This window comes from Lotus japonicus, chromosome 4 (assembly GCF_012489685.1).
Source record: "Lotus japonicus ecotype B-129 chromosome 4, LjGifu_v1.2".
Classification (NCBI taxonomy): domain Eukaryota; kingdom Viridiplantae; phylum Streptophyta; class Magnoliopsida; order Fabales; family Fabaceae; genus Lotus; species Lotus japonicus.
In genome coordinates, this window is record NC_080044.1 from 3577694 (window position 1) to 3601904 (window position 24211).

The following is a 24211-nucleotide window of genomic DNA, read 5'->3' on the forward strand; positions in this document are numbered from 1 at the left end:
ACTTGGTTTTTTCATCCAAAATCTCCACATTGCTGGTTGAGACTTGAAAGTGGTAAAAAGCAAGTTCTTGAAAATTGAAATGCTGAAAATTTGAGATAAATGCATATATAGCCAGGACCAGGATTAATAAACATGCAAATTACAGCTTCACCTCTTACAACAAATGAGTAGAAGATTCACTTATGCTCCAGTAAACAACAATTTTTGTACACCAAAGATACAAGAGATCACTATTTACAGAACAAAATATTGCGGCAACTATACAGTTTAGATACACCAAAAAAATATTCACAACTTCAACTGTCATCGTTGCTCTAAATCGAATAGCATAGAGCATACAAGACATTACGGTTAATATTGCTTGCAGCAGCCCCTTTCATGAAGAATTATCAGCAACCACCATGCCCATACTTGTGAATGTAGAATTTCCATGCAAGACCAATCACAAGAACTTGAGCTCCTGGTAGGATCAAGTGAGTAGATAGCCAGATACTGCAATCACCATTGCTTTACAAATACAACTTGAAAAAGACTAGATTAGTCAGTAGAAGCAATGTGACTAAATAATCCGAAAACTAGGGCATCAAATGACCAACTGCATGGCCACTGCAATCTCCAGGGTGTTGATACTGCACTGTACAGTGACGAGAACTCTGTTGGAACTGAAGCCGTCTCCTCCTTGATCCGGATTCCCTGCATGCGGATTTCCCTGAGTTCGCTGGAGTCGTTGTTTCATAACCGTATGATCCAAAATGATGGCTCAGCTTTCAAAGTCCAATTTCAGGTGTATAATTATCTCTATATCTGAGCCGTCTGATTTTAAACCGACAGCTACGGAGCCCGGAGCCCACGGTGAATTTGCGAGAATTCAACAGCAGAAAATTCAAATCCCTTCATTCTCCACTCCCCTGCAAGTCATAAGATCCATACTGTAGGACAAAAAGACATTGCTTCTTCCCATTTAGCATAAAGGTGAAGATTAACCTCAATGGAACTCTTGAGAATGCAACTTCCCCAAAGTTCAGCATGGAATCAACATGGTGGGAACCAGTGAGAGTTGCGAGGGTCCAACTCCAGTGGATATCTACAAACCCACTAACCTTTTCCTGGATGTTACCGCCAGTCAGTGTTGTAAAATATCTGCCATGGCGCTGCTGTGGCCGAATCTCATGGCGGAATTCTAGCAAGCCGCCATAATCCACCATACGCCATTAGTATTTGTCAACTACGGACTTTTTTTTTGGCTTTCCATCGTAATCCACCATTAACAACACTGCCACCAGTTTAAACTCAAATGAGTATGGATAGACTCCAGAAAATAGAGGATCAATTTGACCTACACAGTTCCAATATAGGAGGTGATTGAGAGCACTTCAAACTGGATATTAAGTACGTTGAGAAGCTTGACTTGCAGACATCCTAATAAATGGATGATCCAACAGCTGAGCTGCAGTTGGACGTTTATTTGGGTTAACTTGTAAGCATTTAAGAATGAAATCTCGGGCATCTTCAGATAAATGTTCAGGAATAGGTGGAGGTTCACCCTTGCCAATCCGAAATATTGCTTGCATCTGTCATGACAGAAAATATAAACATGTATACTGTCAACCACTATCCAATTTCATAGAGCAGTCCAACATATCTACATTAATGTTTCTTGACTCTTAATATCAACTAAACTGAATCTCTGAATATTCACAAGGTAATTAATTCAAAGGAGTTGGAAAGCAAAAACAATAGTGTGTATAATCCAGTCTCTGAATAAATAAAAAGTAAGAATAGGAAAGTAACAAATTCCAGATAAAGAAAAAACTGATATAAGAAGTGTGACATACTCCTTCCAAGTCGGAGTAAGGAGGCTGCCTTATCAACAACTCTAAAACTGTACACCCTAAGCTCCATATATCAGCTGCTAGGCCATAACCTTCGTTCTTTAAGTTAACAACCTATTATTGACAATTCAAAGTTAAATCAGACACAATAAAAAGTTCACTAGTATAAAAAACCACTTCTCAAATTATTGAGACATTTCCCATAAATTACAAATGGGTGAAGAAACTACAATTTCAAGATTCTGAAACTGCTCTCTGGCACAAGAAAATCAATAGAAGCATAGACTGCAGTAGTCCAACTTACAGATAGTTGAGCCTCATGCTCTTACAGCGACATTTGGGACATGCACTACAGACTAACAGCTTAATAATTAGACAGCAATGTTTATCTCATTCTATTTCATCCCTTTGAATGAATTATTTGAAACAGATGATACAAGAATAGAGGCAAACCTCGGGTGCCATCCAGTATGGGGAGCCTTTGCTTGATTTAAGATCATTCAATTTTGTCGCCTGAAAAGGTAAAAGAAACAAAAATATAAGTTGTATATTTTCAAGCCGCCAGCATGTGGACTCTATTGATAAGATGCTAAAATAGAAATTCAGTTCTGTTGAAGGTTACCTTCGCCAATCCAAAATCTGCAAGCTTTACTGCCCCGCTTACATCTACCAGTATATTTGCACCCTTGATATCCCTTTAAAATTGAATATTAGGATAGCAAGTTAATGTAAATTCCAGATATTTCAGAAATCAATTTCCAAGAACTGCATCCAACTTCCATCTTTTGCAAAAATTCAAAGTCAAGCATTTTTCGCTATCCAAATAAAAAATGTTTAAAACAAACACATCTCGCCAGGCAGGAATCATATTCTGTATCCGGTTTCTTAGCCATTTTCCTGATAAACCTATTTGTGCAAGTAAAGTTATAACCTACCCTCCAGTATAATAGATCATGTCATCACATCACAGTGACAACTGAATACATTAATAAATTATTTGCCTCTCATAATCAATCGCCATAGTGACATAAAGATAGAGTTGCTTCAGTCTCTGTTAATATATTCACATAATGCAACAATTAACATATAACATTGACTCTCAATTCCTGGGCATGGGAAAATTGGAAAGATTGGTTATTGTCTTCCTATGACTGATTATCAAATATCATGGTCATTTACATTGCATCGCTGGGATATTTTTTCCATGTCAAGTGCACACATACTTTTATTCTCACTTTCTACTCAAGTAAATAAGAGAAGAAAAAATTTCTATTTCTTTTTTGTTTTCTTTCTTCTTAATTTCTTCCCTTACAATTTCTTTACACTGCCAAATGGAGTGTAAATGCCATAGTCATAACCTTGAAAGCTATTTGTTGTCATCCAGCTTCTACTCGGGATAAAATTCTAGTTTCATGCACACTCGGACTGCAATTGTGAAGGATCTCCCTCCCCATTAATATCCAAAAAAATCCATGATATATTTCCCTATAACATTAATAATGTAATGAAAATCCCTTGACCTTTAACCAGATGCAAATCGCTATAACATCATTTTAACCAAACTAGCTAACTTCCTTGTGGAACTCACCCAAATGAAGTTATTGTTATCAAAGGAAGAGTCGTTGCACTGTATCTTGATAAAAATTCACTCTTGTTACCTGTGGACAATATCACGATCATGAAGATACTTCAGGCCATTTAAAATCTGCCTTGTGTATGCAGAAACTTGAGAATCATTCAAGCGATACTTTTGATAGAGACTAGCCAATGACCCTTTTGACACAAACTCAAGGAAGATATATAGTGTACTTTCGTCCTGGGAAATTCAAAACATTAAATATAAATAACAAAGAAAGGAGATAAAAATGGAAAACACTTATAATGCAATTGATGAAAACTTTTTCCTATTTTGGTGCATTAAATGAAAGATCCCAAAAGAATAGTTTTTATTAATTTTATCATCTAAACAACCCAAAGTATGCACCACTTATCTCCTTCCAATAACCCTTTGGTATTACATCCCATCTTTTTTATAACACATATATATACAACCAGGAGCTAGGATAACTTTTACAAAAATGTGATCAGGGAGAGAAAAAAACCCCTCAAGTTCAAATGAGAGTTTTATAGCATAGCTATAAGCCATACAATGTTGTATGGGATGAATGTCGGGCAGTAAAGAATCAACACTGAAGTAAGCTTGTTAATGCTATGAGAATGTTAGGATTAAGAGTTGTTACACAACAATAAATTAAGATTAGAAATACAATAATTAGAGAGCAAGATGAGGTAGCTCCTTTGTAGAAAAGATGGTAGAGTCTCATTTCATGTGGTTTGGCTATGTGTGGGATAAGACCTGTTGAAGCATCGATAGGGAGTGTTGACCAAATGGAGAATATTTCAAAAGTCCAATAGTTAAGAGGTAGAGGAAGACCAATGAAAACTATAGGTCTAGCCATTAAGAAAAATTTAGAGGTAAACATCTATACTTAATTTAAGAAGGAGCATTGTGATGTCATTTGATTAGCTTATTTGACCCCACCTAGTGGGAAAGACTTGTTGTTGTGGTTCCTGAAACTTAAGATTTCCATAATTTCTAAGATTCTTAGTGAACAAAGTGGTTTTCAGCCTAGTAAATGCTTTCATACTTGCAAAATGCCTATTTTAATTGCTCCTATCCTGAAAATGTAGCTATTTTTCCTAGAATATCATATTTTGACAGAAAAGAAGAGACTTGCCAGCTAGATAACTGCATACCTTGTGTGAGCCAAAATATCGAACTATGTTGTCATGTTTAAACCGACTCAAAAGAGATATTTCCTGAAAGAGAGTCAATAAATATTATACATAAATTTTACTGTCCTATAAGATTAAATGAACAGATCATAAACTTCAATGAGAACTATGTCTTCCCACCTGCTGAAGTTGGAGAACGCTCTGTTTTCCCTGGGTACCTTCATCCAGCAAAGAAACCTCCTTTACCGCATAAAAGTTTCCATCACTGCATGAATATAAGATGCATATTACCTTGTTAAGAAAAGGCAAATGATCTGTTTGAAACAAGCTCCAGGACTCTAATCTTTTATGAGTTATGGATACAGAGGAGTTTCATTACCTTAGAGTCCACAAATAAAATTTGCAGCCAAAAGCCTATTAATGACTAATAGATGTGGCAGATTCCATTAACCAAATAAATCAACTTTCCAATATCTTTAGCACCTAAAATATATTACAAATGATCTTCTCCATCCTAAGATATATTACAAATGATCTTCTCCATATTAACATTAGCATCACCTAGTGGTGGACTTGTGGAACCTCTCCCTACTCTCAGCCACAAAATGAGAAAAACCATAAGCCCACCAACAGAATGAACTGATCTATATATCAAGTTATAACTCTTTTTGAAAGTTGGCCAACTGATTCTAAGAGTGTTTAGTAATAGCTATGCCAAACCAACATTGTCTTTCAGTGATTAATTAATTACATTACAATTGATATAATATAGTTCCAAATCAGAAACACTTATAGCATCCAAATCATTTTTTTCTTATAGAGCATCTGTTGAACCTATCAACTTTAAGCCCTTATAACTTCACATATAAAAGCCTTTATATTTGAGCCTACTGAATAAACAGCTTCATAAGAAATTGAGCACAACCATCCTAACAAACACTCATCAAGGGAGAAGACATTACCTTAGCGCTAGAGTTCAACATAAGGTAAAAAAACTAGTGGTTGCAAATTAGATAGACGTGTGTGTTTGTTAAAAGATAACATTATCTAAGCTGCACGCATTCTACGGAAACTGAATGCCTACTATAACATAGTTAAATTAAATCAATCACACACAAACACCAACCACTTAAAATCGCGTGTGCAACTGTAATGAAATCAGGTTGCTAGTTAATCCAAAAAAACACACATCTAGTCTAACCAAGTCAGGTAACAAGAGTACAAATATGCACATTTTCACCACCTAAATCATGAAAGATTATGAACTAATAATAAGAGGAAACACAAAAAAATAAGGAAAGGAAAGGAAAAACGCACTCAGTGAAGCCTTCATACACAGTTCCAAAGGACCCTTTTCCCAAGAGATCACCCTTCTGCCACGAGGAGAAAGGTAGTGTAACCCACCCATTTGCAGAAGAAGAAGCAGAACAACCTCTCTCACCACCAACATCACTATCATCATCATGGGAAGTAGAGAACGAACCAGAATCAGTAAAAACCACGCTCCTTTCCCCAAATCTGAGCCTACCCACACCTCCCCTACCATCATGCTCACCAGAAGAAGACGGAGAACGAACAACACCAGCACCACCAGCAGTTGTAGCCAAAAGGGGTGGCCTAAAACCCTTGATTCCACAAACCCCATCTCCAAAATTCCCATTTCTTAGGTCAGGGGTTTCCAATTTGGGCGAAACTGGAAGAACAGTAACAGGAACATTGCGATTGCAATTGCGATTGGGTTTGGGATTGGGGTTGGAATCAGCAGAACGAGACTTGCGAGCTTCCCAATCAGCAGTGGGGATAGCGAAATCTTCGGGGCCGGAGAGACCCAAGCTTTGAAAGATGCGGTCGAATTCGCCGTCGATGCCCATGACACGGAGGCTGGTTGGATCGTAGAGGGAGTGGAAGGGAGGAGAGGAAGAAGTTGAAGAAGGTGGGGTTGGAGTTGGGGGCTCGTAATCGATGTTCCTCTTGGCGTTCAAGCGCTGCAACCGAGGTTGAGGTGGTTGCTTCTTCGTCTTCCATTTCCACTCCATTGTTGTGGTTGTTCTTCTACTTCTGCTTCTTTGGCTGCTGGAAACTACTATTACTAGAAAGGAATCTTCTGAGCTGTTTCCTCTTGGTTGCATTCTTCTTTCTTACCACTTTTACTTACTTACCCATGTCAACCAATGGGGTCTATTGTGGTGTCAAATGACAAATATCTCTTTGTTTTTAGTCAATTTGTATTATTGTATTACTCTTTAAGAACTGAAATAAAAGAAAAATGTGTACGTTAAGCCAACACGATAACGTCGGTCCGAACCTAGAAGTAAAGTTTACTCAGAAAGATGCAGAGATCATCTATGGAGATCAGGCAATGGAGATCCAATAAAGTCAACTTGTCATGGCAGGTAGAGATAGCAACAATGTCCATCAACATTGCAACGATAGAGGAGAAGAGTCTAACATCATAATAGCATCCAGAGAGTCACTCCCATACGGCCATACACAACATGCCTATAACTTGAATTTCAAGCTAGGAGAAGGTCATGCTTGATGGTCATGAGCTCTTAGAGGAGAGGGCGCACGGACCAGTCGACTAACTAGAAAAAAACCACTCAACCAACCAGAGGAGGCATTGCGCAAGAGGCCTCCATAACCAATATGTTGGTTGTTAACTTTGAAACACCCATTTGTATTTAGCATTACTTGGTTCAACTTTGGGCAAGACCATAACCGTTTTCTAGACCGATTTTAATCAGATATAGCTACAGATGTTAGGAATATATTGTAATCTGCAACAAAAGAGGAAACATCATTATTATTATTTTTCATTTTTACTTTAAGTTTTATCGTCTGTATGACCTTATATATTATCAAATATTTATTATCACGTGTCTTACCCCTCCATCCAAAAAAATCTTATTATCTTTGCAATATGATAAGTTCACAAGTATGACAATTTTAAAAGGTGATCAATTTAACCAATTTCATCAATTTAGTTTTTAAGATCAATTCAAGGACTAAACTAACACTAGAAAACGTTAGCAACACATCATTATGAGTGATTTTTTTTTTAAAGTCAACACATTTTTAAAGAAGTGAAAGAAATATATGGATTTTCAATGAGTATGTTGGAATATATTCTTAAAAGAGTGTGTTGCTGGTACTCATCATTAACGTTAAGATATGTTGATTATTATTCAGACCAATATCAGAGGTAAAGGTTCTGATAATGATAGGATGCATTGATGTCGCCTAGACACAACAAAAATGGGCTCGTTTGTTGTCCTCTATACGTTGATGTCGCCTGATTGAATGTTTGTCGTCCTCCAGCAAAATGGTGCGCATAGGGGCACTTGCAAAGGGACCCTAAAACGCAAGTTACATTATTATTTTGGTAGAGTGACATAAGGTAAATTGTGCATACATGATGATAGTGTCATGCACTATTATAGAATAATGTTGATTGTTTGACATTGTCGTGTAGAGTAGCGTAATATTCTGTGACGGGCTCAGCGTAGGACACACGAGATCATTAGATCGTAATAGAGGACGTCCTCTCTCATGCCTTGCTGGATGACCCAAATGGACTCATGGTTGGTGCTTATCTATTTCCTCTGTCACGTATAAGGTTCTAAGTCCTTCTTGTGCAAAGTGCAATTCGTGTTATGGGCTAAGGTTAAGTCATACACTTTAAGTTGATTGGGTGGACTTTGTCTGCTTGTGTCAACAATATTATGGACCATGTCCTATGATGACTAGCTCATGTTCGAACCATGAAGATTCAAGTTAGAACAATATATTGTTCTTTTAGGACTAAATTTATCACCTTTTAATTTTTAAGAACAAATATAGCGATTTTCAAATTCCAGGCATTAAAGTAACTAAACTTGTATTTTAGGGACGGAAATGACTATATATTTGTAATAAAATTTTGATTGTCAACATATAAGAAAAAAACACCAAACTTCATATCTTACAACTTTTAGTTAAATAAATATTAATATATATATATATATATGTCTTTTTGTTTATTATGAGATCTCTTGGAGGGGTGGAGCAAGATAGTAAATTCCAAGAAAATATTGTTATGGTTTAAATGTTTTGGAGGTCTTTGAAATTGTCTACCGTACGAAAATAAGTCCCCGAAATTTTTTTTCCGATTCCGAATCCCTGAAAAAAAAATTAATCAGAATAAGTTCCTACTCGTGTTTCCAGCCTATATGACTCAATTTTTGCTGAGTCATTTATTCCACGTGGCTTTTCTATTTTTTTAAATACACATGGATTAAAAAATAAAACTAAACATTTAAATTTAAAATTTAGTCGAGTATATGATATCAGACATACTTACAAGACTAAGCCCAATGAAAACTATAGGCTTGTTTTGGTTAGGCCATGTATCTCTATTAGTGGCTCCAATTCTTGAATGCTCTGCATTACTTGATAAAAGATCATTTCTCTCTTGATCCCAAAAAAACAATACATTTCTATTTTTAAGTTAGTCAAGAGTTTAGTTCATGTGTATCCCAGTCAAGCGTCAAATTGGGTTGAAGAAACAAGCAAGCTAGTTTTTGTTCCCATTTTTTCTGTTAAGATTTAAGGGCTCGTATGGTACCCCGTATTAACCATGATTGTATAAGCTTATACAATACATTATGCTCTTATCCACTGTTTGGTGTTCATATTATATTGTATAAGTTTATACATCAATCTTCTCTTATACACTGAAATGATGAATGATTTAATCCACCCTATAAATGATGGATAAGGCAGAATAAAAATGTGATGTATAAACTACTTGAATATATTTAATCAACCGCAACCACCACCACTATCACCACCACTACCGCTACCATCATTGCTGCCGCCGCCACCCTCCACCATCGCCACCACTATTGCCACCGCCGTCGCCACCACCATCGTCGCTGCCACCTCCACCATTGTCACCATCATTGACACTGCCATTGTTATCGCCACTACCACCACCACCACCGTCGCCACCACTACTGCCACCCTCCACCACTAACACTGTTGCTGCCACCACCATCAAGCTCCAGTGCTCCACCACTGTCATCATCGTTGATACTATCATCGTTATCCTACTGTCGTTGCCACCACCCTCCACCACTACCACGATCGCCGCTACCACCACCACTACCGCCACCGTCGTCGCCACCACCATCCACCACATCGTCACCATCATCACCTTCCAATACCACTACCACCACCACCAACACCACCATTGTCACCACCAGGTTATACAGTGTATGACCAAACGTTGTATAATATTAAATTTTTATCAAGCCTTATCCTATCAGCCTTAATACAATATACTATCAGGCATTATACTATATAACATACCAAACGGGCCCTAAAGCTTTTGATATGTTTAACAGCGTGTTACTTTAACACCATTTCAATTACTAATCTCACCAGTTCTAAAAATACATATTCCTTAAACCAAACAAAGGTTAGACGACATTTAATTTTAGAATTTAGAGAAACGAGCTTGCAAAAATATCGGAATTAACTATTCTTACAAAATAATTTGACAGGCTCAACAGTTTGGTTCAATATTGACAAAGTTCTACTCATATGAGAATAAGAATTCCTATTAACGTAATATCCTTGTATTTTAATTTTGGTAACACATACTAAATGTTTGAAGTAAAAATATGGTTCATGGGTAGACCAATTTTTAACTTAGCCCACCACAACATTGTCATATTTATACACCAAATATTACATAGGCCATTTATACATACACCTCATTTTTTCTCTTCTTATCATATCATGCATATATCACATTCATTAATTTTTTTCTCTTCTTTTCTACTCTAGGCAACCCAAATGACCCCAAGACAAATAATCATCCTCATCGGCCCAGAGGATTCATGTCCCAGTGAACGTCGTCTATTGGTCGGCTATGACAACCAAGATAAACTATTAACTCCTCCAATTAGCTAGCCAAGCAAAGGTGAAGTTGATAAAGTTAATGGTTCATTGACTACTCTAGTTATAAATCTATCACCTCAAAAGCTACTTACAATGACTAAAAAAAGGTTAAACACTTACATTGTCGATTTGTCGCTAATATTGAACTATATAAATACATGTTTAACTATTTCAATTACGTACGAATGATATTTTCTTGGTCCACGATATACAATCGTCTACCTATCATATCATATCTGGTTGAAAATTCATATCAATGTCTATTTGCAAAATGTTAAAAGCATGTCAACTTGAGTAGTCTGAGTATGTTACAAGATTAGAGCACACAATAACAAAGGATCTGCAATACTTTAATAATTGAAATTCGTATGTCATTCGACCAATCACACAAACTTTTCTTTACAATAGTCAACAATGTAATAAAAACCAAATTACAAGTAAAACATAAGAGACCGCATGCAGTTGTAAGATTATTTATATGAAGAAATGAGATATTCAGATGTCGGACAAGTCTCTTTTTGTTCTAAACACCTTGGTGTACATCATTAACTTTTTTTTGTCTATCTTAACATAGACATATTATCAAGGTTTTGTTGATGTACTAGTGCACTGCTTCTAACTTGTAGAGTTTGATTTGTAACTACGTGTCATAAGATTTTTAACTTATGTTAAAACTTGTAATGAGAAAGTTTACAAGTTATGAGAAGTTACAATATTCATTACATATAGTTATGAATTAAACTCAATAAGTTATAAGCAGTGTAACAGTGGTGTATCGTAGAATTTTCCTATTATCAATTTCTTCTCAAGATGAAATTCAAGTGGGCTTACCATTTTTTGAGAGAGAATCAATGACCCAATTGTTGTTGCTACTTGAGCCACCATTTTGGCCACTCCTATGACCAAAGGAAGCCCCTATGGGATGAGTAGTGTGGCTTTCTTTATTCATGAGTGAAGTTATGGCGGCTGCAACAGCATTCCTAAATTTAGGATCTGAGGCAATTGTGGACATATTATTGTCATCAAATGGCTTCTTACTTTCTTCTCCTTTCCAAATCCTATCATGATCCAATAGTGTTCTAGGGTTGTGAAAGTTATTCATTGCAATACCACTGCTTTTGTTGTTTTGCATCCAAGAAAAACGAGGCTCAGTGGTCATCTTGGAGGAGCTACCAGAAGAGAAACGTATGGGTTCAGAGAGGTTGTGGGTGAGATCAAGAACAATTCCTTGAGATGGATCATTGGGGTTTATGCTTCTAATGTTGGAAGGTGGGTTTAAAGGGTGGAACGTGTTGTAATTAGGAAGAGTTGCTTGAGATGTGAAACTTGATGTGCCATATGAAATGGGGTTACTTGAGTCTAGCAACATGAAGGAAGCTGCGGAAGAAGCCATGGCAGTTGCACCAACAGGGAGTGGATGGTTGTGTGTTCCTTCGTATGTTGTAATTAGTATGGACATGTCATCTATACATCTTTGTACCTATTACATGAAATTTAATTAACAACAATGCATAATAATTGAGTCAAAAAAACAAACAAAGAAACGAAAAACCAAAAATTCAAATGGGTTGTTATTGCTAATTTTTTTGTAAATGTTTTAATTCTAGAGTGAAATAAATTTATATTACAATTAATGAATATTTGCATACAAAAATGTAGATTTATAAATATAATTATTAAAAGGAGAAAATTGAATTATTAAAGAAAATTTGTATAGCTCCTAAACATGAGAATATAGGAAAATGTTTAGATCAAGTTCCTTATATCCTTTTCATCAAATTCTCCATTCAAACCTCGAATAATGGATTTTCTTTCTAAAAACAAAATAAATTTGTTAATAATTTGTTGTTGATTTTTAAAATATTATTGATATGATTAGAAAATTAGAAAATTTGGTTGTAAATAACTTGATTTAAGAACGGGATGTAAAGCAAGTCTAGCCAAAAGCTAATTAGGGATAGAGATCACCGTAACATATATAAGGAAAATGGTATGTTCACACTCAATATATACGTACACTCAATAGAGAGATATAAATGAAAGAGAGAGACAAAAAAAATATGATAGGTGATCTGATACCATTAAAAAAAGAGATAAATAAGAAAATTGTGGAAAAGTGAAATGGTTGAGAATATGGATGTGAATTTATCAATGTTGAAATTTATGAAGAGACTTCTTTACATAAGAGAAGTGACTCTATAAGGATTAGAAGTGGATGCAACTGAAGTGTTCATACAAATGGTTGAGACTTACCTGCTTCCTGACTGGGCAGCCTGGGGCTACGGTGCAACGATAGTAAGCTCGTGGACATGGATTTCCTTTAGCAATTTTCTGGCCATATTTTCTCCATTGACATCCATCATTCATCTATATATCACAAAATTTCAAATCACCTCTTCATATTAATCAATTCATAATATGAACACAACATTATATATTAATAATATACAGATTTTGAAACTCACTGTGGCGGCTTCACATCTTGCTCTAACTGAAACCCTAGCCTTTCTGTTAGCAGCAGCAGCATGTGCTGTAATACCCGGCAAGTCATGTGTCCGCTGTAATTTATTATTCTGCACTGGTGGTGATGCAAAACTTGCCACTAATTGCTCTCTTTTTTCTTCCTTATTTTCCTCCGTTTCTTTTTGACTTGTGCTTGTCTGCAACCTCAGTGACAAACCCAATTCATTCTCGTCCATACTATCGTCATTAGCACTATTGTTTGGTAGAGATGGAGATCTTTGAATATTTTTGCTAAAGATCTCAAGAATCCTTGATGGTCCTTCCTCGCTGGTGGCGGTTGCATTGTCTTGAAGTGAGAGAGAAAATTGAGGATCCTATATTAATAAGATCTATGAATTATTATATGAAAGTCTAGTATAATTAATAGGATGATAGTTAATGAATAACATGTGATCCGTTTACTTTTTCTCAGAATTAATTCTGACACACGAAAGCTATGCACAATAGTTTTTTCCTAAAATTCATTCTGCCTGCCGAATCAATTCGATCTAAAAGGACTTCCAAACAATATGATTTACCTTTCTTTTATTATTTTCCTGGATGATTGAAAATTTCATTTGCAGATCATAGTAGTCTTTCATTGTTTGTTCCACCACTTTTCTCAGGACTTTGTTTTCCTCTTTCATGCTCTCCATCTCCATTTTCAAGTCAATTAACTGCAGCATGTATATACATATCAAACACAAGCAACAATCAGATTTTTTTGTAAAGACATGTGAGTTAATTAGAGTTATTACACATGCATATATAAGTAAGCAAACGCAGAAACCTGAAAAAAGGAAAAAAGAAAATAAGAGTTTCATGAAAAAGAATACAAGCAATATCATAGGAAAAATTACCTCTCTTGTTTTTGTGTTATCTTGCAAAGATATTTCTACAACTGATGCATCATCTTCTTCAACTTCACCAGCTGTGGGGACTTCATGTACCATTTCTTCCATGTCATCCTCTTTCACTAACTCACCCACCTTCTCCTCTTCTTCATTTTGCTCATCATCACTTTCTATCTTCAAAGAGAGATCAATCTCCATCTTTATGGGTTCTTTAGGAAAAGGTTGAGAGAATGAATGAAGAATCTCTTCCTTTGTCTTCTCTTAGGATATACAAGTATGCTGCTTTTGAGGCACCAAAGTCAATCCTCTATAATCCCAAAGACATTTCTTATATATTTTGGACACACATGGACGCATCTAAGTTTTGACTTTGATTGGCTTCTTAAATATATCCCCAATTAAATTAATTAGTCTATAAGCTTCAAAATTCACAAAATATAGGACAGTGGGTACCCTAGTAGTATTTGATAAGTGAGCTCTCCCATGACCAAAAAGACAAAAAGCACCATTCTGCCAGTCAAGTTAATGATGGGCCATTGACCCTTTTAGTTTCCCTTTGTGTAATTAACAAACAAATTAAGGGTTTATTAAATCTAACCACTACATATACTGAAAAAAAAGTGAGTCACAATTAAGAGCATCACATCACTATATAGTAATATAGGCTTTTTGATCCTTTCAGAGCACGTAATTAAGCCGTCTAGCAACTTGTTTAATAGATGCCTTCGTGCACTGCTTCCCCCCCTACAAACTCGATCCTGATATATAATAACACAATATAAGGTTTACTCTTAACTAAACCTTTAAAAAATCAGTTATTCTTAAGTGAGTACATATGAAATTAAGTGAATATATAAGTAATTTTGTTGATCGAACAGGTCCGGTCAAATCACTGGGAGAGTATTGATTGAAATAGGGGAGCGGCGAGCTTCCAAGCGTCCGGTACATCTTCGGGAGAATGTTTACTGCCTTGTCATAGAGTTACATTGAGGGGGGGGGGGGTACATGTGAAGAAATTCTAACACCCAAATTAGAACAATAAACGTGGCAAATAAGAGAAGATGGAACGACCAAATAATGTGTGCCTTCAGTTTTCTAATACTCTTGCGCAGGGTTAAGTTTTGAGGACTTCAAGGTTCAGGGTTATATGTACCAGGTCCAGGTTCAACTTGTAAGGGGAGTCGTTGGATCTTCTAGCACATTGTTTGATCAAACGGGTGAAGGTACATTAATTTGTGTACTGTAGCTGAGGCTTCAAGCTCCATGGCCAGTCCTTGATTAGAGGATCGCTGACCTTTGAAGCAATCATACAGTAACTAGGATGCAGTCGGTTTGTAATATGCTCAGTTGGGAGAAGCTGGATACAATCGAATATGGCGGCATGTGGTCAGAAAAAGGGGAATTCATTAGTCGTTGAACCTATGTCATTTATTACTTTTTAAGAACACTTAAGTTTGGGGCGATCACCCTGTAAGTCAGAATGTCGTGTATTCAGTTTTTTGCCCTTACGTAGGGCGGCTATACCTGTATCAGTTACTTCAGTTACGCTTGGTGGTTGGAGTGGGAGCCATGTGTAATCGACAACCGATTGTTCGTAGGTAACAAGAGGTAGTCTTCCCGACAATTGAAGTTGTAGTCCCCTAGCTCTAGGTATGCACGAGAGTGGATGTCGAAATAAATGAGGGTTATATTGTCTATCTCTGATTGGATGCCATGGTTGGTTTCTAGGTTGTCGTGGGGCTACTGGTTGACAGGTGGGATGCTGACTCTCCTTAAGTGTGGATTAAACTTTAAGGCCTTCTGAGTCAGGAAATTCACACACACATATATATAGGTTGTGAATGAATTTTTTTTAAGGTAGAATAAATATTCTTATGTTTGTTACAAGATTAAAATTTCTTATTTCTAAGTACTCATATTAATTGATTTCCATCAAAAGGATTGAGAATCTTATATTCTCATACAAATGATTCAATACTATTTTATCACAATTTTTATTTTTTTTATTTTGAATTAAATAAAATTCAATTTTTTTCTAAATTATTAAATACTTTATTTTTTTGTGCTTGTATTTTTTTTTTGCTTTGCCTAACTTTCTTAGTTTATTATCAAACCTATTTTAGGGAAACTATTTGCTCATAGAAAATTCTTAGGTAAATGCTACTGTGCTTCTTAAAATATATAAAAGAGGCACCGGTAAATCGGATATGTTTAGGCCAACTCTAACTATAGATATAATATTAAAATATTTCATTGTTGAGATTGAATAACTGAAATGATCAACATATTATTTTTTAACTTATTTTCATCTTTGAAAATTGAATGTATATTAAATAGAATTTGTAATCTCACCCCAAAAAGTAGGATAGCACCGGCACCATAGCCATCACCAAATTCTTATTGCTAATCCTAGGGCATTCACATCGTGGTTACTAGCACAAATTGCACGCAATTCTCATTTTTCTCTCTTGATTTGTACTTATTATTAGGTCATGACGCGCATGAACAATATTGTTTTTTATTGTGGAAAGAGAACCCTTTATCGAAAGGTGTACTCGTGCTACATGTGCCTGCAGCTGATGGAGAAAAATTTGACAAGATTCATTTGAGTTTTTTATAAACGGAAATGGGGAAAAATATTCCAAGGCTTCTTAATTAACATGCACTTGTGTATATAATACATGATCTAATGTGATATCATCCATTAGCATGGAATATGAGTCCCGTACGAAATCTCATATGAAGTAGAAAACCAGCTTATTGGGATCAGATCTTGAATTTGTCAACTCCAAGACCACAACAGCCCATCTCTCAACACCTAGTTTATAATTTAGTTGTAGACTACCTCCCACGTTTTAGTTTAATAACTATCAACCAAAGTCCAAAACGAAATACAAAAAGAATAATGTTTCCTTCACACCTCTCTTTGAGGTGGAGAGAGGTGGAATGATGAGAGAGATAGAAAGAAAAGAAAAAGTAAGAGAGAGAAAGTATGAGATGTGATAGATGATAAGAGGAGAGAGATAGAAATAAAAAGAGGTGAGAAGTATTTAAAAAATGAGATGTATATGTATCATTACTGAATACAAAATGTCCACATAGCAAACTCTTTTCACTACTAGCGTTGAAAGCCAACGCTTACAAGCCAAAAGTCAATCCATCCTATAGCCAATTTAACATCAGTTTAGCCCCTGGGTCGGGGTAATATTAAATGACTTGAAGTTAATGTGTAATGTCGGCTAAGCAGACAACACTAACAAATAGTGTTGGTTTAGCCAACGCTACCTTACAAGAAAAATAATGATTACTGACTGTTAAAAGCTGGGTAATCACAAAAACACTATCAGTAGTGCTAATTTAATGATTGTCTCCAAGGATAATGGGCTTGTCGCTAACCTTTCGATGACCAAAGTTGTTGGTAACGTTTCGACCGTCAAAAAATTGGTAAATTACTGATGGTTATGATCATCAGTAACTCAATGATGGAAAGTTACTGACAATTACAGTCCTCTATAGTTTCGTCAAATGGATTCTGACGGCCGCCGAATCATTAAAAATGATGATTCGTGGACACATATATATACATATATATATACCAAAAATTATTTTTTAATTAATAAAAAACAAATTATCACACATCATCATCATAATACTGTCCATAATTTTGATAGGAGGAATCTAAGCCATCACTAGAAACAGGTAAATCAGATAAAATAGCAGTCGGCGGAGTAGACCTAAGCTAATGAGCAGCTGGAGTATGATGAAGAGAAACACTTGTAGTACGCTTAATTATAAGAGATGGAGTAGGCTTAATTAGGAGGAGAAAATGGAGTAGCTTGAATTACCGTAGCAATTGGAGTATACCGAAGAGTGGTAAAACCTTTTTCAGTATCAAATTTTGACGATTCATTATATGCAACCATTTAGTCGTCTCTAACATGGTTGTGAAATGAGTATATATACTCAATTCTCACAACGGCATCACATATATGCATGTGTATTGAACTTCTACTATTCAATATGTTCTCTCAATGCAGCTCTCTCTTGTTCTATATGTTATCGAAGTGCAACATTCTCCCTTTCCAACCTCATCAATTTGTCTTGAACTCCAGGGTAAGCCTGCGAATCCACCAAATCCTTAACTGATTACAAGGCTTGTAACTCTTGTGTAAGGGAGTGGACATTATCACCGAGCCTGTAGCGTGCAACTGTGTCCCCGGTGTCATATATTCGATCCCTCTACTGCCCCCCCCCCCCACACTTGTGTCAATCTACATTTGGTACGAATGGAGAAATCAACCTTTACTGACTCTTCATCCTTTGAAGGTTGAGAGTTCTTCTTATTTACTTTCTCCTTATACTGAGTCTCAGCAAGTAAAAACTAATGTTTAAACCATAAGAACATATATAATACAATAATTACACATCAAATGTCTAGTTGCACTTACTCATGAATCTGCAAATCTATTGTCAACCCAAGTCTTGTCAGTCTTTTACGTGTGTGCACTAGAAGATCTTTCAAGACTTACTTGTCTACCCAAGCACGGTGCACAACATGGAGATCGAGCATTTAGCTGTCATCTCGCCCCCTCTTGAGTTAACATTTTATAAGTCACATAAGCAAAATTTAACAGAAATTATTAAAATCGATGCTAATCTATGTTTTCAGGGATAAAAAAACTATAAAAATGGGATTAAAACTAATGTTTGCTATATTTCTCATGACAAAATACTCGTGAGGTTTTTTAAAACCACCAGTAAGATAGAAGTCAATAATGAATCTTCGACCTATTTGATGGAATGGTTAAGAGATTATTTATGGTTAAACTCTTCACAACTTATCAATGGATATAATGAGACTTGACTCTTCCCGACTGGATAGACAAAACAAAGACTACTTGGTTCAACGCTGACATATTTAAGCATATCATATATAAAATACAGGGGAAAATCAGGCATCTTGGTCTACTACCAGAAAATAGTCTAGTAGCAACCGACCAAATTGGTCGTTAAATGGACTAAATCGGTTCGCTAAAGCGGTTAGCGACCAAAGCATGCTTCCACTAAGTTCAGGCATCTTGACATAGCGGTATAAAGCTCCCAAGATCGACTCAGGGTGTTGTTAAAATAATGTTTGGCCACGCATAGTGAACGGGATTAATCTTAGTTTTCAAAAGTTGGCATGGACATCTAGTGTGAGAACAAATTTTTTTTATAGGCAGGGTGAGAACAAATGAAAACTTTCTCCCCCGCTGGATTCATTATGAGAGCAATTAATCATTACTAGAAGCTATGAATAATGCAAAATGCAAAAACATGAGAAATGGCTGCGGCGCCGGTTGCTGCAGTGCTGCCTAATAAGTCCACGCCTCCACGAGCCTGTGAGCTGTGAGCTTGTGACCATGAACACTGATAATTAAATGCCTCACATGCATAGTAGTTGCAGTGCACATAACCTTACCACTTTCCGCTTTCCATGGAGACTCTATTCTTCATACACTTCGTGGTAGCTACCTGATCATGGATGAATTGTACATTCTTTTATTAGCTACACTCTTAATTGTGTGACTTAATTTTATATTTCAATCATTTGAAGCATTTTAATTCGTAGTGATGAATACGCTATATTGGTGGTAAAGCTAGGCTCTCTTTAGTTTTTTTTTTTGGTACATTAGAAAAATAAATTGCACTCTCCAGGATTGATACTTGGGTCTTCCCCACTCAACCCATAGGCTCTCTTTAGTTTGAGAAAATAATTCTTTTTTTTTTTCATTTTTGAAAATAGTTTCTAATTTTAATATTTTAAATATAGAAAACATGTTTATTTTGACATTTTTTTTCATTTTCATGGACACCACCAAGAATAATATCACATTTACTATCATTGTCACCGCCAATGCCACCATAATTGCCACCACTATCACCATGGACACCAATGTCACCACCGTTGTTACCTCCACCAACCTCAACTACATTGTCACGTCGCCACCACATTGATATCGTCACCTTACCGCCTATGCCACCCCTAACACTACACCAAACTCGACCACTATCGAGAATTTGTCTGCCTTCTACCACTAATCGTGAGCAAAAGATTAGTCATTTGGTTAAAACAAAAAAGAAAATATTCAGTACAACTAAATACAAGAATTTATCAACAACAATCGGGAATTCAACTATCACCATTTGATTGCTGGAAGATCTAATCTATTTGATTGATCATGAACTAATATTATTAGTTTATAATATTGGCATTTTTCTTTGTCTATCCGAAAAGTCAACAAATGAAAGTATGGAACTACTGGGCCAACTCATTCCTTATTCCCTGCAGGTTTTATACATGCCTATATAATTTATTTTATATCCGATAATGACTGAACATATGACCTGACCCATGGTAACAATAAAATCCTTTTAAAAAAAAAAAAAATAAAAAACAGATCTCAATGGCCGATATTGAGAAATCTAATTTAAATGTCCATTTCCAATCAAATTTAGCTTCAAAGACTTTAATATAGGACCAGCAAATCTCAGTTGTTGAATATTTTATTGATTTTTTCTTCTGAAAATTTACATTTTCTTTATGGTTTGATTATTTCAATATTGATACTCTGAAAAGAATTGTCGAGTTTATATTTTCTCTGCATTTCATCTTTAATTAATGGTAGTGTGTCGGCCAAGAATTTTAGTTGAATAAATGATTTTAGGTTTCCTCTGGAAAAACCAGCAAAACGTATGGCATAAGGCACATAACAATTTGTGATAAAAAAAATTGAAAGTTAAAAAAAGTTTGTTTGATATGTCATATGTTGCATAGTATACAACTTGATAAAATAAGGTATAATAACATTAGGTCTAATATGATTAGTCCCATTAAGTGTGTAGGTTTCTCCAACAAATATTTCTTCCTTACGTAACGCTTACGGATTGAACCTTGTACTAGATTAGTTTGAGACTAATTTTAAATATGGATCAATATAACAAGATGACACTAGATTTTTATATTATACCATGAAAATAATTTTAAACCCCTATGTTTGATGAGATTAATTGAGAATTACATTCTTTCAAATATATGAAGTCAACAACAACATAAAAAATTATCAAGAGAATTTAAGTGTGAGTTCAAGTCTCATATTGATTAAGAATGTGCGAGACTTTATAGATGTGTCTCATAAACCAAATGCCTTAAGATTTTGAGTAAAGACATGACAGCAAGTTCTCTTAACGACTTGACCCATGACCTCCCACTGTCTCCTCAACAAGTGGTATCAAAGTTGACGTTGGGTCATGTGACTACTCCTTGTATTAAAAGTCTTCTTGACAATGTGGTCAGGCGGCGTGTCTCGTTGACGCGGTAAAGCGAACAACGATGCAAGAGTTGATAGATTTGAGAATTCAAGTGTGAGTTCGAGTCACACGTGAATTAAGAATTAAAAGAGAGATAACCTATAAAACCAATGCTTAAAAATTTGGGTAAATATGTAGCATCAATTTTTTTAGTATCTTATTTCCTTGACTCATGATTCCGCTGTCTCCCAACAAGATTCAACCTTGTGAGAGACCCATGATTAAATTTCCTTATCCTAAGGTGACTCATACATAAGTCACTCTAGATTATTAGTCTCAAATCTCAATTCAGCAACCAAGCATTGGAGGGTAAGGTGACTCAGAGCCATTTAGTTACTCTTGCGGATCCATTCTCGAAGGAGGAGGTGGAGGAGGCAGTCTTTCAGATGCATCCCACTAAAGCTCCAGGTATGGATGGTTTTCCAGCTCTCTTTTACCAAAAATATTGGCATATTATTGGGGATGAGGTCTCCCACTACTGTTTGCGAGTTCTAAATGATCTACATGTGCCTGATTCAATAAATAGAACTCTGTTGGTTTTGATTCCTAAGATCAAGGAACATTTGCATGTGGCACAATATAGACCTATAAGTCTATGTACCGTGCTTTTTAAAATTATTACAAAAACTATTGCTAATCGTCTGAAACTGATTTTACCTGATCTGATTAGCAACTCTCAGAGTGCATTTGTGCCTGGTCGTTTGATCACAGATAATGCTTTGATTGCACATGAGTGCTTTCACTATATGAAAAAGAAAATCACAGGCCGGAATGGCATGATGGCCCTCAAACTCGATATGTCAAAAGCTTATGACAGAGTTGAGTGGAATTTTTTGCAAGCGGTGTTGTCTAGTATGGGATTTCCCACGCATTGGGTGACCCTTATTATGAACTGTGTGTCTTCTGTAGACTTCTCTATTATGCTGAATGGTAACCCTCAACCGGTTTTCTCACCCTTGAGAGGTTTGCGTCAGGGTGACCCTTTATCCCCATATCTATTTATCCTTTGTGGGGAGGTCTTCTCTGCGCTTATCCAGAGGTCTATATCTGTTTCTGCCTTACATGGTATTAAAATTGCGAAATATGCACCTGTTGTTTCTCACCTTCTATTTGCACATGACAGTATCATTTTTGCTAAAGCCACTAATCAGGAGGCGGAAGTGGTGAAAACCATTTTGGCCACCTATAAGCGTGCTTCCGGACAAATGATTAATCTGGACAAGTCAATGCTTTCAGTTAGCCGAAATGTGCCTCAGAACCGTCTTTATGAGCTTAAACAGCTGTTGGGAGTAAAGGCAGTGGAAAGCTTTGACAGATATTTGGGTTTACCAACTATTTTTGGTAAGTCAAAATCTCAGATTTTTCAGTTTGTTAAGGACCGTGTTTGGAAAAAGCTCAAGGGGTGGAAAGAGGGATCTCTTTCTAGGTCAGGGAGGGAAGTGCTAATTAAATCTGTAGCTCAGGCTATCCCTTCATATGTTATGTCTTGTTTTATGCTTCCTAATGGTCTTTGTGCAGAGCTTGAGAGTATGATTTCCCGGTTTTATTGGGGAGGAAATGTGTCCAAGAGGGGTATTCATTGGACTAGTTGGAGTAAGCTTTGCCGCTCCAAGTGTGATGGTGGACTTGGCTTCAGGGATCTTCATGCTTTCAATATGGCTCTTGTAACCAAGAACTGGTGGAGGATTTATTCCCACCCTGAATCCCTGTTTGCTCAAATTTTTAAGGGAGTGTATTTCCCGCATGGGTCCATTCTCAAGGCTAAGAAAGGTTGGCGTCCGAGCTATGCTTGGTCTAGTATATGGAGTACAAAGTGGATTTTTGAAACGGGCGCTCGGTGGAAAACTGGCAATGGCCAAATGGTTGATGTCCGCCATGACAATTGGTTACCACATGGGACTCCTATTATTTATAGTGAGGATCTCTTGTTGGATTTGAATATTAATTACGTTTCTGACCTGTTGTTAAACTCAGGGAAAGAATGGAATAGAGAACTTGTTGAACATGTTTTTTGTCCTAACACTGCTTTGCAAATTATGTCCCTTCCATTGTCTATGCATGGAGGTGTGAATGACTCTCTCTTTTGGCCAGGTGCTCCTGATGGTTTATATTCTTCTAAGTTAGGTTACTCTTTTATTAGAGACCATGAGGCGCAGACTACCACGTCGGCTTCCATTGCGACGTCTCCCTTGCCTGCAAAGCTTTGGGAAAGTTTTTGGAAGACAACAGCCCTCCCGAGGTGCAAAGATCTTGCTTGGCGTGTTTGCTGTTCACTTCTTCCGGTCCGTGATTCTTTATGGCGGAAAGGTGTGAACATTGATCCATCTTGCCCTCTATGTGGCTATGAGTCGGAAACTGTAAGCCATCTTTGGTTGCACTGTCCAGTTTCTAAATGTTTTTGGTTTGCTCACCCGCTTGCTTTGCGTTTGGATAATTTTTCCACTGTTACAGATTTTCTATTACAGTTCTTGGTGGATGCTGATAGTGATGCCGTGGCGAGCTGGCAAATGGCCTCCTATGCGTTATGGGAAGCTCGTAACAAGCTCATCTTCCAGGAGGTTCCCTTCCGTTGTGAGGTTGCAATCCAGCGGGCAGCTTCGATGTCGCAGGTGGATACTTCGATGGTGGTTCGTGATCTTCATGGCCCGGTGCGTGACGCGATTTGGAGGAGACCACCGCAAGGAGTCTTCAAGGTTAATTTTGATGGATCTTGGAAAGCAGATGCGGTTTCTGGAATGGGGATGGTGGCCAGGAATCATGACGGGTTAGTCCTTGCTGCTGCGGCGGAGGTTGTGGAGCGGCCCTCTACAGTGGTGGAGGCTGAGGCCTTAGCCTTCCGGTGGGCGATTGAGTTGGCTATTAACCTTGGGTTCAGGCGGGTTTGCTTTGAAACGGATTGTCTCACTCTCTTTCAAATGTGGAAGAAGCCTCCGGACGGGAGGAACTACTTAGCTACTATTTTTAGTGATTGCTTTCAGTTGTGTCGTTCTTTAG

General features: G+C 36.7%; 2 protein-coding genes across 2 annotated transcripts; both read right to left on the reverse strand.

Moving 5' to 3' along the window:
- Window positions 1–123: 123 nt before the first annotated feature.
- On the reverse strand, window positions 124–6728 carry LOC130711406 (mitogen-activated protein kinase kinase kinase 1-like). The gene is made up of 8 exons (XM_057560998.1): window positions 5886–6728; window positions 4749–4833; window positions 4590–4652; window positions 3491–3648; window positions 2455–2527; window positions 2286–2345; window positions 1836–1946; window positions 124–1571 (listed from the first exon to the last, which is right to left on the reverse strand). The coding sequence occupies exons 1-8, from the start codon at window positions 6695–6697 to the stop codon at window positions 1386–1388; spliced, it is 1548 nt and encodes a 515-aa protein (XP_057416981.1). The 5' UTR covers window positions 6698–6728; the 3' UTR covers window positions 124–1385.
- Window positions 6729–10848: 4120 nt separating this feature from the next.
- On the reverse strand, window positions 10849–14179 carry LOC130714985 (probable WRKY transcription factor 9). Its single transcript, XM_057564972.1, has 5 exons — window positions 13874–14179; window positions 13553–13690; window positions 12977–13348; window positions 12765–12878; window positions 10849–11991 (listed from the first exon to the last, which is right to left on the reverse strand). Exons 1-5 carry the CDS (start codon window positions 14063–14065, stop codon window positions 11329–11331), a joined length of 1479 nt encoding a protein of 492 aa, XP_057420955.1. The 5' UTR covers window positions 14066–14179; the 3' UTR covers window positions 10849–11328.
- Window positions 14180–24211: the final 10032 nt, after the last annotated feature.

Bases quoted from the DNA above. Each gene is read 5' to 3' on its own strand.
- LOC130714985 (XM_057564972.1), bottom strand. From the start codon at position 14,065: ATGGAGATTGATCTCTCTTTGAAGATAGAAAGTGATGATGAGCAAAAT. The intron at 12,879-12,976 runs GTGAGTTTCAAA...TGTGATATATAG, and splicing joins CAAGATGTGAAGCCGCCACA to ATGAATGATGGATGTCAATG. The intron at 11,992-12,764 runs GTAAGTCTCAAC...TTCATGTAATAG, and splicing joins GCTGCCCAGTCAGGAAGCAG to GTACAAAGATGTATAGATGA.
- LOC130711406 (XM_057560998.1), bottom strand. From the start codon at position 6,697: ATGCAACCAAGAGGAAACAGCTCAGAAGATTCCTTTCTAGTAATAGTA. The intron at 4,653-4,748 runs GTGGGAAGACAT...ACTCTCTTTCAG, and splicing joins GCGTTCTCCAACTTCAGCAG to GAAATATCTCTTTTGAGTCG. The intron at 1,572-1,835 runs GTATGTCACACT...CTGTCATGACAG, and splicing joins CTTACTCCGACTTGGAAGGA to ATGCAAGCAATATTTCGGAT.